Source organism: Physeter macrocephalus, chromosome 8, assembly GCF_002837175.3.
Source record: "Physeter macrocephalus isolate SW-GA chromosome 8, ASM283717v5, whole genome shotgun sequence".
Lineage (NCBI taxonomy): Eukaryota > Metazoa > Chordata > Mammalia > Artiodactyla > Physeteridae > Physeter > Physeter macrocephalus.
Genome location: NC_041221.1, coordinates 125,087,110 through 125,100,326, shown reverse-complemented (window position 1 = coordinate 125,100,326; position 13,217 = coordinate 125,087,110). Strand labels below are relative to the sequence as shown.

At 35.3% G+C, this 13,217-nt stretch overlaps 1 protein-coding gene across 2 annotated transcripts in view; it reads right to left on the bottom strand.

The window, feature by feature from the left end:
* The window catches only part of SLC12A2 (solute carrier family 12 member 2), a 130,242-nt gene that overhangs the window by 27,528 nt on the left and 89,497 nt on the right, over positions 1-13,217 (bottom strand). For both annotated transcript variants that reach the window (XM_007102507.4, XM_028493197.1), the window contains exons 14-17: positions 11,436-11,591; positions 10,742-10,841; positions 6,044-6,155; positions 4,430-4,570 (exon numbers count right to left, since the gene is read on the bottom strand). In XM_007102507.4, coding sequence (XP_007102569.2) covers positions 4,430-4,570; positions 6,044-6,155; positions 10,742-10,841; positions 11,436-11,591 — 509 coding nt within the window. The remainder of the gene's footprint in view (positions 1-4,429; positions 4,571-6,043; positions 6,156-10,741; positions 10,842-11,435; positions 11,592-13,217) is intronic.

Genomic DNA, 13,217 nt, shown 5'->3' with positions numbered 1-13,217 from the left:
TAAAGATGCAGATGTAGAGAATGGACTTGAGGACTCAGGGAGGGAAAAGGGTAAGCTGGGTCGAAGTGAGAGAGTGGCATATACCTATATACACTACCAAATGTAAAATAGCTAGCTAGTGGGAAGTAGCCGCATAGCACAGGGAGATCAGCTCGGTGCTTTGTGACCACCTAGAGGGGTCGGATAGGGAGGGTGGGCGGGAGACACAAGAGGGAGGAGATATGGGGATATATGTATATGTATAGCTGATTCACTTTGTTATAAAGCAGAAACTAACACACCATTGTAAAGCAATTATACTCCAATAAAGATGTTAAAAAAAAGAAATTGCTTTAGCATATTATGCTAAATCCATTAAAAATAGTCATTAAATGTTACATTAATTAAAGAATGTTGATGACAATGGAAATGTTTATAATAAAATATTGGCTGGAAAAAAGAAAAAAAGAATCACTGAACAAAAATGCAGAGTTTTGGCTTCATGTTCTAGATGGTTAGTTTTTAAAAGTTGAGCTAATAGTGATGGCTTTAAATTATCATTAGTTAATTTAATATCATGGCATTATATATATGTGTGTATATATATTTGGAAAGGGGCTACAGGACTTGGCTATAATTTATATTCTTTTTTATTTTTAACATCTTTATTGGAGTATAATTGCTTTACAATGGTGTGTTAGTTTCTGCTTTACAACAAAGTGAATCAGTTATACATATACATATGTTCCCATATCTCTTCCCTCTTGCGTCTCCCTCCTTCCCACCCTCCCTATGCCACCCCTCTAGGTGGTCACAAACCACCTAGCTGATCTCCCTGTGCTATGTGGCTGCTTCCCACTAGCTATCCACCCTACGTTTGGTAGTGTATATATGTCCATGCCACTCTCTCACTTTGTCCCAGCTTACCCTTCCCCCTCCCCATATCCTCAAATCCATGCTCTAGTAGGTCTGTGTTTTATTCCCCGTCCTACCCCTAGGCTCTTCATGACTTTGTTTTTTTTTCTTAGATTCCACATATATGTGTTAGCATACGGTATTTGTTTTTCTCCTTCTGACTTACTTCACTCTGTATGACAGACTCCAGGTATAATTTATATTCTAAATATTCTTATTGGCAATGTTATTTCGGTCTACTATTTTTTAGTAAATTAAAAAAAATTGCTGTTTACCTCAAAATGTGGCTAATGAAGAAGAGGAAAGGTTTCAGAAACACTCAACATATATTACAGGATAATTCTAGACTAGCTTTCCTCAGGAAAACAGGTAGTTATAGCTACAGTAAGACTAAGAGAGATCTACTTGATTTAAAGGGCATCATGATATAATCTGAATGTTTTGTAAAAACAAGAGTTTTTTGCTAATTTAAAATGAATGTTTAAAATTGGATTGACAATCAATTGGCTCCTGCCTTAAAAAAAAAAAAAGAAAAGAAAAATCCATTTAAACAAAGAAGTTAGCAGTGTTAATGTCTTACTGCCAAAGGGCTCCATAAGCAAATTATTGACTAGACTACCTCTCCTTAAAACAGTGAATCTCTAAATAAATGCTTATGATTATAACTAATAACTAGACAAATGAAGGGAAAAAGAAATGAAAAGTCAGAATGTAAAGTATAGTAAAACAAACCCATCTAAAACAGCACCTCTAGAACTATAAAATAAGTCACTGCATAAAGAAATCAATGGACAAAAAACTGTTTTGACAAAGATTATAAACCTCTAACAGACATAAAGGCATTTGCCACTTTATGTAACAGGTTTCGAGAAGGTTCGAAGGAAAGAGAAGTACACTCAGTGGCAACTTACACTAAAATTTCAGTGATTAGTTCTAAAGAGGCAATTCACCTATCTGTAAGGATATTTTAAACAGTTCCTCAGACAGCTCTGCCACTGGAATAAACCATCTCCTGGGCATCTTCATAAAGGGAATAGCACTTGCCAGGTTTATAGGGCACTGTCAAAATGACACTGTTCTATGTATGCTCCCTTTGCCCCACACTGGTGAAACTGTCATGACCCACGGGGGTGAGTATGTTAGGTAGAGGAGAATGATAAGGAGGATGGTTCCTAACTCTTGGCCAGTTTACAATATCATCATTTATACCACAGAAACCCTCGAGGGCAGTGGTTCTCAAAGTATAGTGTCTGGACTGGACCAGCAGCAGCAGCGTGATCACCGGGAAACTTGTTAGAAATGCAGATTCTTGGGCCTCACCCTAGACCTACTGAATCACTGTAAAGATGGGGCCCAGCAGTCTGTGTTTTAGCAAGTCCACCACGTGATTCTGATGCAGGCTGAAGTTAAGAACCATTGCTGTAAGTAAATATTTTCATTTCCTTCATAACATTTATTAAATACATAGAGTAGTTATCAAAGTATTCCTATAAACTGCACAAAAGCAAGCAAGATTTACCCACTAGAAACAACCTCATGACCGGGGTAGCATTCCGTTTGAAATATTTATATATTTCACATACAGAAGCGAATAAAATAATAAATAATCATGTATCCACCACTCAGCCTAAGAAAATAAACTTCACAAATACATATCAAGCACCCAACGTATCCTTTTCAAGATCTCTTTGTATTTTTAAGATATTATCTAGGCATATATACATATGAATTTTTAAGTTACATATTTTAAAAAATTTACAATATCTTCATATTACTCATGTTCTTATTTTAACTTGCTATTTTCCTTAACATTTCTGTCTGAGGTTTATCCTCATTGATATGTATAGTACCTTTTCAACACTATATGGAATTCCACTGCATGATTATGCCACAATTTTCAATAATGTGATTAATGGCTGTTGAAGTTACTTTAATATCCTTTTCACTGTAAGAAATGATAGTGCTATGAAACTTCACATAGCCTTCTTCACATGTGTAAAATTTCTCTGCGGTATACACTTAAGAATGGAATGTCTCAGGATATCCACACTTTTCAAAGATGCAGAATACTGCCAGGTTGCTGTCCCAAGTGATTGTCCAGTCTACATTTACTACAGCAGTGCAAAGATTTCCAAGTGCTCTACACCATTTCTAACACTTGGTATTGGCAGACCTGATTCTGATCAATCTGACGGGTATGGAATAAAGCTGTACTGCGTTTTAATTTTTACTTCTGTAATTTAGGTTTCCTCTTCTTTGCATGTCGTTTGCTATTCTTTTTTCCTCTTATAGATTTAGTATTTCTTTATATATTGTGGACCATATTCTTTTGCTGGTAACATTATCTTCTTTAGGTCTGTGGCTTCATTTTTTGTTTTCATGCTTTCTTTTGAAGCACAATTTCATAAATGTTAACTAAAAAATAATTGGTTTCTTCTTCATAATTCAAATTTTTGTGTCTCATTTAAAAACTTCTTTCCTAGTCCAAGATCATAAAATTATTCTCTATTTTCTTCTAAAAGCTTACAAATTTTGCCTTTCATGTTTAGGTCTTTAATCTATCTGGAAATGTTTTTTTGTTTGGTCTTTATAAGGATGTGTTATATATTCTTTTCACATAGATAATCAACTATCCCAGCTCATCTTTTCAGTGTCACCTCTGTCATGTATTAAATTTCCTATATGAGTGGCTCTATTTCTACTCAGTTGAATTGTCTGTCTCTACTTCAATACCGCAATGTCTTAATCACTATAGTTTTATGCTAATAAGGCTTTATATCTGGCAAAGCAATCCCACTCCCACCCCTTATTATTCCTGAGGATAGCCTAGGCTATTCTTAACCATGTGCTTGTCAAGTTTTAAAAAACACAAAACAGAAAGGGCCCAGTGACAGCACTGAGTCCCCCACCTCTACTTTAACAAAGCAGCTCCACAATCGACACACTCAATGGGCTTTTGCTTAAGCTTTCTTTTGAAGAAAGAGGTTCCTATAAAAATAAGTCGGCAAACACTGTCTCCCTACAACCTTTAATAGTTGAAGAAACTGAGTTTCTGAGAAGTTAAATAACTTAATTGGTCTGAAATCCATAATAAGGAAGTAGCAGTGCTAGCATTTAAACCTAGGACTGATTCCAAATCCCACATTCTGGTTACTAGGACACACACAAAACCGAAAGAGAAGTCTAAGTTTAGCACCAGTAAAATAATAGTGAGAAATATAGTAGGGAATTAGAATTTTTAAAAAATTAAATAAGGACTGCCATTACTTAACACAACAGGGAGTGAATGGGAACTATCTTAGGAAAAGGACAGAAATAGGCTAAGATAATTCACAAAGAGGTTCTTCACTGTCAGCCAACAGCACAGTATTTCTGTAACTCTCAAATTATACAAATTGTAGTATTCTACTTCAGTAAAGATATTTTAAAGATTTATGATTTTTATTAATGTGAATAATGAAACCTGGAATAAAAAAGTTTTTGAGAGCTTACACAAAACTAAAATACTGTCATTTGAAAGATGTAACAAATTTACCTGCATCAAATATTGTGCACCCTCTCTCAAATCATCTGCATGTACTGGAGCATAAAAAGCCTTCATTTTGTTTTTAATAAGCCATCGCTGATATTTGGCTTGATCAATGGACATCTCTTTCATAGCTTGTCTTCGAGGGCCCTTTAAGGTAAAAATATTAATAATGTCATTAACTGAAAGGTAATCTATTCCCCTTTTATAAAAATCCTCCTGTTATCTTGGTTTAAACAAGGTGTCTAAACATGGCAGTGGGGGGAGAAGGGAAGTATAATGATAGCGTTTCATTTTCATGTCAGTGAATTCTTTCCAATAAAGATTATGAAAAGACAGTGTTGATGGAACAAAGACACAGAGGGTGGCAGTAGAAGGAAGAAGAGGAGAGAAAGAAACACAGACTTTGAAAAATAAATGTTTTGATACTAGTAAATGAGAGAAATTATAAATTATTGAAAATGGAGAAGAGATTACACAGAGAAAAATAAGAGCCTTCTGTTCTTCTATGGAAACTTTCCCATCTTATTTTTTGTTTGTCTCAAATGTCTGAGTTGTTAATTCTCAGAAACCTAGAAGTATCATTACAAGTCAAAGTGAGCTATATAAATACATTTTTTCTTTGTACTTGTTAAACGATGAAATGACACAAGAAAGGAAATGAGCTTTTTTAACTTGCCATTCTATTTTGATGTAAGCAACACATAAAATGTGTTACATGTTTTACCTAAAATGTATTTTTAAAAAATCTAAAAATAAGATTAAAAGTACACCCTAATTATACATGAATAAGACAAGGAAAACTCCAATTTATCTTTCCTAGTAGAAAAATTTCCCCTTTGTAATTTCTTATGCTCAAGACCCCAACCTGAATTGATCTACGTGGAGATAACCTGTGAAACTCCACAGGTCCTGAGTGGAGTCAGTGTCTCAGTGTGTTCTTCCACTACCCTACACACACACACGCACATGCACACTCACACGCACGTGCATGCACACTCATTTTGCTACCATACAAGTAGAAGATCAACTCTAGCAGGGGCTGGGACATAGGGCATATAACATGCATTTCTAGCACCAAAATAAAATGAACAGTAGAGCCTGGGATATAAGTTAATCTGGCAAATACTCCAATTTCTTATGCAGAAAAGGTGATCCATCATCTAGTAATTGTTTTCAATAGCCAAGATGCCAAAAACAAAAAACTACTTTTGGATGACCATTTATCCCTATTTTTAATAATTTCCTTACTCATGAATAAAACTAAAATGAATGAGCAATTAAAGTGTTTGAATTTGGAAATTCAGCATTCACTCTACTCTTCTTACATATCAGATACTAGATATCTACCATGATTTGGCCACCTCCTCCAGTCTCATTTTTTTTCTGATAAGTATATGTTCCCAGTATTCTCAGGACTTTATGAGATTTATCAGCAAGAAAAAACACATACTGAATTCCATTTAGGTTCCTTAGTTATCGGGAAGTAATTTTTCTTAGTCAAAGCAATATGGTTTGCTAAGACCTACTCAAATTATTTCAAATCTAGAAAGCTCCACAAATTACAAATGATATACACAGAGTGAAAAATGTTTTAATATAGAAAACAAAACTAGTACTTACCACATGTACATGACCACAGATCATCAAACCTACATTTTTTGTGAAATCATGAACAAGATGAAGTAAAGCTGGGCGTGAGTTTGGAGCACCTGTCATAACAAGACACTGTGGCCTAATTTAAGATTAAAAAGAAAGAGAAGTTTAGGGTTTTGATAACATGGACATGATTTTAAGTTGCTTCTCTAAGAATATATTATTACACTAGACACTCCTTTATGCAACTGTCCTCAAGACAGGCCACAAGATTCTCACAGAAGATGACATAACTAGGGTTCCTTGGTACACGAGAAATGCAGAAAAACAAAACCTTCTTTGAACAACCATCATACCAAATGTCCTAAATTAATAGGTAATATTATACATCAAGATTCTGGGAGGCACTACAGAAAGAAATGACCATGCTGGTTAAAAACATGTAACACGGCTTCCCTGGTGGCACACTGGTTGCGAGTCCGCCTGCCGATGCAGGGGACACGGGTTCGTGCCCCGGTCCGGGAAGATCCCACATGCCGCGGAGCAGATAGGCCAGTGAGCCATGGCCGCTGAGCCTGTGCGTCCGGAGCCTGTGTGCCGCAACGGGAGAGGCCACAACAGTGAGAGGCCCGCGTACCACACACACACACAAAAAAACAAAAACAAAAAAACATGTAACAACTTTTCATCTTATAAAGGTAATAAATATTCCAGTTCTTTCACAGAGTCCACAAAACTTCCTGAGAGCATGGCCTTGCCTTCATGTAAAAAACAGGTCACTTTCCTTCTTAGCTTGATCACATCATACTTACTTCTACTTTGTAATATCAGCCCTCCCTAATCTAGCTTAATTTTAATGATGTCATATGAGTAAAACCACCTGTGGTGAAGAAAAGGTTTCTATTTGAACTAAAAGTTTTAATTCTAATTAATTATGATGAAAGCCAAAATTGAATTCAATTGCCTTTGCAAACACAAGACAGTGGCAAGACTTTCATGTATTTTTAACTCGATTTTTGTTGATGAGAAATAAAAATCAACCTTGTTTGAGGAAAAATAATTCAGGTATCCATTTTATAAATTCAAACAGATTCAGAAAAAAAAAATTTTTTAAGATTTTGATTATTTATTTTTTTAAATTAAGTTTTATTGGAGTATAGTTGCTTTACAATGTTGTGTTAGCTTCTACTGCACAGCAAAATGAACCACAATGTGTATAATTAAAACAAACTTCAACAAAAAGCAAATAGACTAAAAATTCTGACTTACCTACTAAATTGTTAGGGTAGTTCCTAACTATACTTATAAAATAAGCAGGAAAACGTGAATAAAGACCTAAAAATGGTACTAACTCATTCAGAATTTTAGCAAGCTATCTGAAAAGCCAGTTCTGCTTGGGGGAATTGCTGTGGGGCAATCAAATATGAAGTCCTCCTCTAAGGCCCAGACTGCTAGTAGTCCAGTCTCTCCACCTGAGCTTTAGCAGGCTACATGGCTCCCCAGCTAAACATTGCATTTCCTAGCCTTCCTAGCAGCTAAAAGTGGCCCTATGACTGATTTCCAGCCCATATGACGTCCTAATTCCTTGTCCTGTCCTTTAAAAAGGAAGCTGGCCACCCTCCATACTTTTTTCCCCTTTCCTGTAAGCTAGGCCATGTTGGGGTGGGGGGATGATGTCTTTGACCACATGGACAGAAAAACACATCCTAGGGAATGGCAGACTGACAGATAAAAGGAATGTGGAACTTGAATGACCAAGGGCAGCCAATCTACTTACCAGCCATGAATATCCATCTACCTCTGGACTGTCATGTAACACTGATATCTACCTTGTTTAGCCACTTTATTTTTTCAGCTTTTTGTTATGGTAGTTTAACCTATTACTAATATAACCTATTACTGAGGGAAATGAACTTGTGGTCCCTATCTTTACTATCAATAAATAGTAAACACACCACAAAGGCATAATTTGGGTGTAATTTTATCATTCCAAAGAAAGGTATAGAACAAAATATATTAGGGATTACTTCTAGTAACAATGAAAGAGCATGAACATCTGCCTTCACCTTTACTCCCTCCTTAAAAATCTCCATAATATGATGGGATTTTTTAAGTCATCAAAAATATGGAAAACAGGATAGGACACAATAGCATTGAAATTTTGAAAGCCAGAAAGCAGATGGAAGAAAAATAAAGGATTTGACAAATCAGGAAAAGGCTAAATTACAAATGAGCATAAGAGAAAACTGTGAAGCCATTTGATTTTACACCTAAGAATCATCAAAATGCCTAGGACTTAGAGGCAATAGATGTCTCTGGAAATGGCAGCGGCAATATGTTAAAGAAACTAAAATGAGAAGGACTGATTTAAAGTTTGCATAGGAAGCACCTAGATGAACCCAAATCATTTCCATCACTATGATGGGCAACTGTCCCTGTCCCTCTCCAATCCTGTTAGGCTAGGGCTTATTTGCTAGAGAGACCTCTGGTCTGGGAGCATAAGCATATGTCCCAGACCTCTGGTCTGAGGGCATAAGCAGCTACTTTAAGTAGGGGAGTTAGGAGAACATTTACTATATGCTGAACCGTGAGATCTCTGAGCTGCCTTCCCACCTGGCTCTCAGAACTCTGGTAGCCAGAACTTTATCAACAAGCAGAAGATTAAAAGATTCTTTTCTGAGAAATCTAATCAGATCAAAATAGAAAACCTTTAAGATGACTTAAATTTCTTAAAGAACCAGCAAAGCCACATTAATCTACATTAAGGACTTCACTGACAAGCCCCACCCACCAATGCAGAACTTCCCTGCCCCAGGATCACAGATAACTTCAGACAACACTAAATCTAAGAACCCAAATTAAAGAGGCAGGAAATAGTGAGAAAGACACTTCAAGGAAATAGAAACTATGAAGTGAAGAAAACAAAATCTTTTGGCAAATTTGGTGAATGCTGAGATAGTGATAAATAGAAATTTAAACAGGAAAAAAAAATTATTGCCTACATAGAAAACAAAAAGCCTGTACAGGAAAAAAAAAGCAATCATAATTTACTATATGGCTGAGCTCTTGAATCATGCTTAAAATGTCATAATATAAATATCAAGTCTAATATAATCAAAATAATGACATAAAAAATACCCTGGGACAGTGGGGTAAAGGGAAGGGTGCACATGTGTGGTGGGCATACATGGATGAAAGAAATCAACAGATAACGCCTGAAGTTAAAACTCAAACAATACAACAAGACAAACACTCTATTTGGGAATATGAAGTAAATATTACATGATTCAGTTAAAAGTGGTTGCCTGTGGCATGAGAGAAACAGGGATTTGAGAAGTGGGCCAATTGCTAATTTTCATGACAAACCTAAGTTTTTCCTCTTTAAACTATGTTCATGTATAATTCTGATAAAAATTTTAAAACACTTATTAGAATAAAATTTTTTAAAAATTTCCCCATTACTATAATAAGCCAAAGCAACAGTTTTTTATTAATGGCAAATTAACTCTGACTCTTGGTCATACTCTCAGTTCTGGAATACAACTTTTTATATAAAGGAATGATTTCTATTTTCTGCCATATTTGGCATCAACTAGTCAAAATGTTCAAAATATGCTGCATTTAAAGTTTTCCTCCGAGGGCTCTCATTTCTTTTTCTTTTTCCAGTTTCTCTCTACTCCAAAGCTGAAGAGCTGTGGTCTCTGGAAAACTTTCATTCTAGAAGAAAGTTGGGGGCAGGGCAGAGGGGAGAACCCAAAGAGTTAACAAAAAGATATACAAAGATGTTTCTTCCTGGGAGAAATTTGGTAGAGCACTTCTTTTCCGGCACATATTCACTCTGGAAATTTTCTTTAAAAAAGATTTTGCCTTTTGGTTTACTGAAACAAGGAATTTATTTCTGTGATTACTGTGCAGAAGCCAGTGAGAGATGATTACTCATGACTGTGGAAAGTCACCTGTTCAGAACCAGGCTTACATGAACAGTATGAGAACGGCTGTCTAATGATCTACTGTCTAAAAATGACAAGCCTACTTTTAGCTTGGTATAAGTAATAATCTACAATTTCTAAGAATCTATATAAATAAACAATACTCGTGGATTTACAACAGTGCTTTAGTAACTGAATCTCATCAATTATTAGAAGCATGTGAAATTAAGGGATAGTTTTTAAAATGATAACTGATAAACTATTGTAAGATAAAATATAAAGTAATTTATTGAAGAAAGAAATACTCTTCACTCTAAGCCATTGATTCTTTATCACTAAAACTGGTTTCCAGTACCACAATGAGAATGAAGCCACTAACATGAAAATATTTACTGCCTTAGTAAAATTGCAAAAAGGGGATTTTTATGAATTTCATCCTCAGTAGTTATATAACTACTGAGGCCACAGAGGGGAAAAAAAAATGGCCACAGAGGGGGAAAAAAAGTTTACTTTATGAAACCTACTATTTAAAAGTTTTCAAACGAGAGACCTCCAAAACTTTCACAACATTTTTGCAGGGTAGATGATAATTTATCTCTTTGTAAAATTTTGATAACAAGAAACCTCAACCTTGTTTTTGAATAAACTGCTCAAATCAAACCAAAACAAGAAACAATACCCTATGCTTTTAGAGAAATTTTCATGAAGTATCAGCATATGAAAATGTTACTGAACAATAAAGGAAGAACTGATCGCCACCTAAGACAAAATGTTTCTATGTTACCTTATGACTTACCTGAAGTTTTTCACATGGTCTTCCACTCCAGAAAGACGAATCGAATGCTGCAGTGCACTCAGGTAAGTCAGGGCTTGTGTGGAGGATCCCCAGTTCACATCTGTGGGAAGACAGTATCCATGCAGCAGCTTAATACCGGTTGTAACAAGTCATCAATAACAAGTACTTTCACATTTAAAAAGTCAATTGCTAAAATAAACTATTGTACTCAGGACTTTCAGTAGTTCAAGTTCATGGCATGAAATTAAGACAATGCTAATCTGAACTACAATTACATTTTTTAAAAAAAGTACAACTTAGAAAAGACTGGGATGATAGGGCTGCAGACATACTGTGTGTGCAACTCAAAATGAGCCTTTTACAAATAAAGAAAACATTTAAAAATTACTGCTTATATAGCCAAAGGTCTAAAAGGAAAGAGGCAGATCTATGATTGTTATAAAGTACTATTATAGTACTGAACAGTTTAAGTTATTTGAACAGGCAAATTTTACCTCTTACTGAATAAACAAACAGTCTGGACACAAATGATGATTTTAGACATTTGTTACTTTAGAGACTTAATAAGCATATTAGAGAAATAATTGTTTCTGAGATAGTTAAAACAGTATCTTCTCTGTCCATTTCATTTCTAAATCCACCATTCTAATCCAAAACTTCATTCTCTCATACTTGGATTACAAAATGTAATTACCTGGTTTTTTGTAGGTAACATAAATGTAAAGTCCAAGAACGATCACATATGTTAGCAATGCAGCCCACCAGTTAATGACAAACATCACTATGCAACAAAGAATTGCTCCAAGTAGTGATATCCACATGTTGTAGTATTTGAAGGCAGGGCGCCATCCTAACAATAACAAACAAAATAGATTAAAAAAAAGTCACTTGGATACCTCATCTGCTTTAGACAGTGGTACACACGTATGCACAAAATAAATTTCTCTGCGGCTGCTACACTAAAAGGTCTTTAAATGTGAACTATAAGGCTAATTATAACAGTGAAGTCATAGACCATTACTGATCACATCATCATGATCCTTGACAGCCATGAAGTGGGCACATCTATTTATGTCCACATTACCCTATCTTACTAGTTCTGTATTCAAAAAATTCCTTACCAAAAAAGTATAAATCAACCTACCCCAGTGAATGCTAAAAACTAGAGAAGATTAAAAAATTAGGTTTCAAATTGAGTCCTTAATAGTGCGGTTTTATTTTCTGTGTTTTAGCAGGAGACACATCTATATCCTAATGAATGTATAAAACAATTCAAACAAACTGTTCTTCAGAATCATTAAAAAATTCATCTACTTGCTAGAAAAATTGTGAGTTAACTATAGCAACATACCTCCCCATTTGGGGAAGTATTTATGAATTAATAAGCTCCCTCAAAAAACTGTTGAAGACCGTGTTTTAAAATTTTCATTCATAGGTAATTCCAGAGCCCAAAATACTATTTTTAAATCATTTCAATAAAACTTATATTCTTTTCTAAAATTAAACTTTTAATTTTGAGATAACTGCAGATTCACACAAAGTTGTAAGAAATAATACACAGAAATTCCGGGGACCCTTTACCTAGTTTCTCCCAATGATAACATCTTGCAAAATGATATCACGATATCACAACTAAAATATTAATACAGTCAAGATAAGGAAAAGTCCAACACAAGGATCCCTTGTGTTGCCCTTTTATAGCCACACCCATACCCACCTCTAAAATTTATATTCTTAAAGTAAAAACTAAAGCTGTTTGTGTCCTAAGTTCCCATACTTTATCTTTCCTTTTCTGAGAAACATTTAGACCCTTAGAAGGAACAGTGCTTTTGTTCCTTATTTCCTTCTCTGATGTCCAATTGCTATCATGGTTTATAACAAAACCCAAAAAAATGTATATGGAGTAATTTTTCAGTTGATAAAGACCCCTTATATTAGAACTCCACAGAACTCACTGTGTTAAAAATATTCCTGGATAGGTTAACTATATCATAATAATGTTCTTAGAACTGAAATAGCAATCAGCTAAATAAATAATAAAAACAGAAAAAAAGCAAAGTAATTCTTTCACAGTGTCAGAATTTAAAATTAATGCTATTTTAAATTCTTTGAAGACAAGAAACAGGCATTATTTACCAATAAACTTCATGATAAAGAGATCTTTGAAGACTCAATTTGACTCAACTATAAAGGCAGAGTGAAGCACTAGTGAGCTAATTCTCCACATGCCATCTTTTAAAATGTGTTAAAGTTTTGTTTTCTTGGGCTTCCCTAGTGGCGCAGTGGTTAAGAACCTGCCTGCCAATGCAGGGGACACGGGTTCGAGCCCTGGTCCAGGAAGATCTCACATGCCGCAGAGCAACTAAGCCTGTGCACCACCACTGCTGAGCCTGCGCTCTAGAGCAAGCGAGCTACAACTACTGAGCCCACGCGCTACAACTACTGAAGCCCGCGTGCCTAGAGCCTGTGCTCCAGA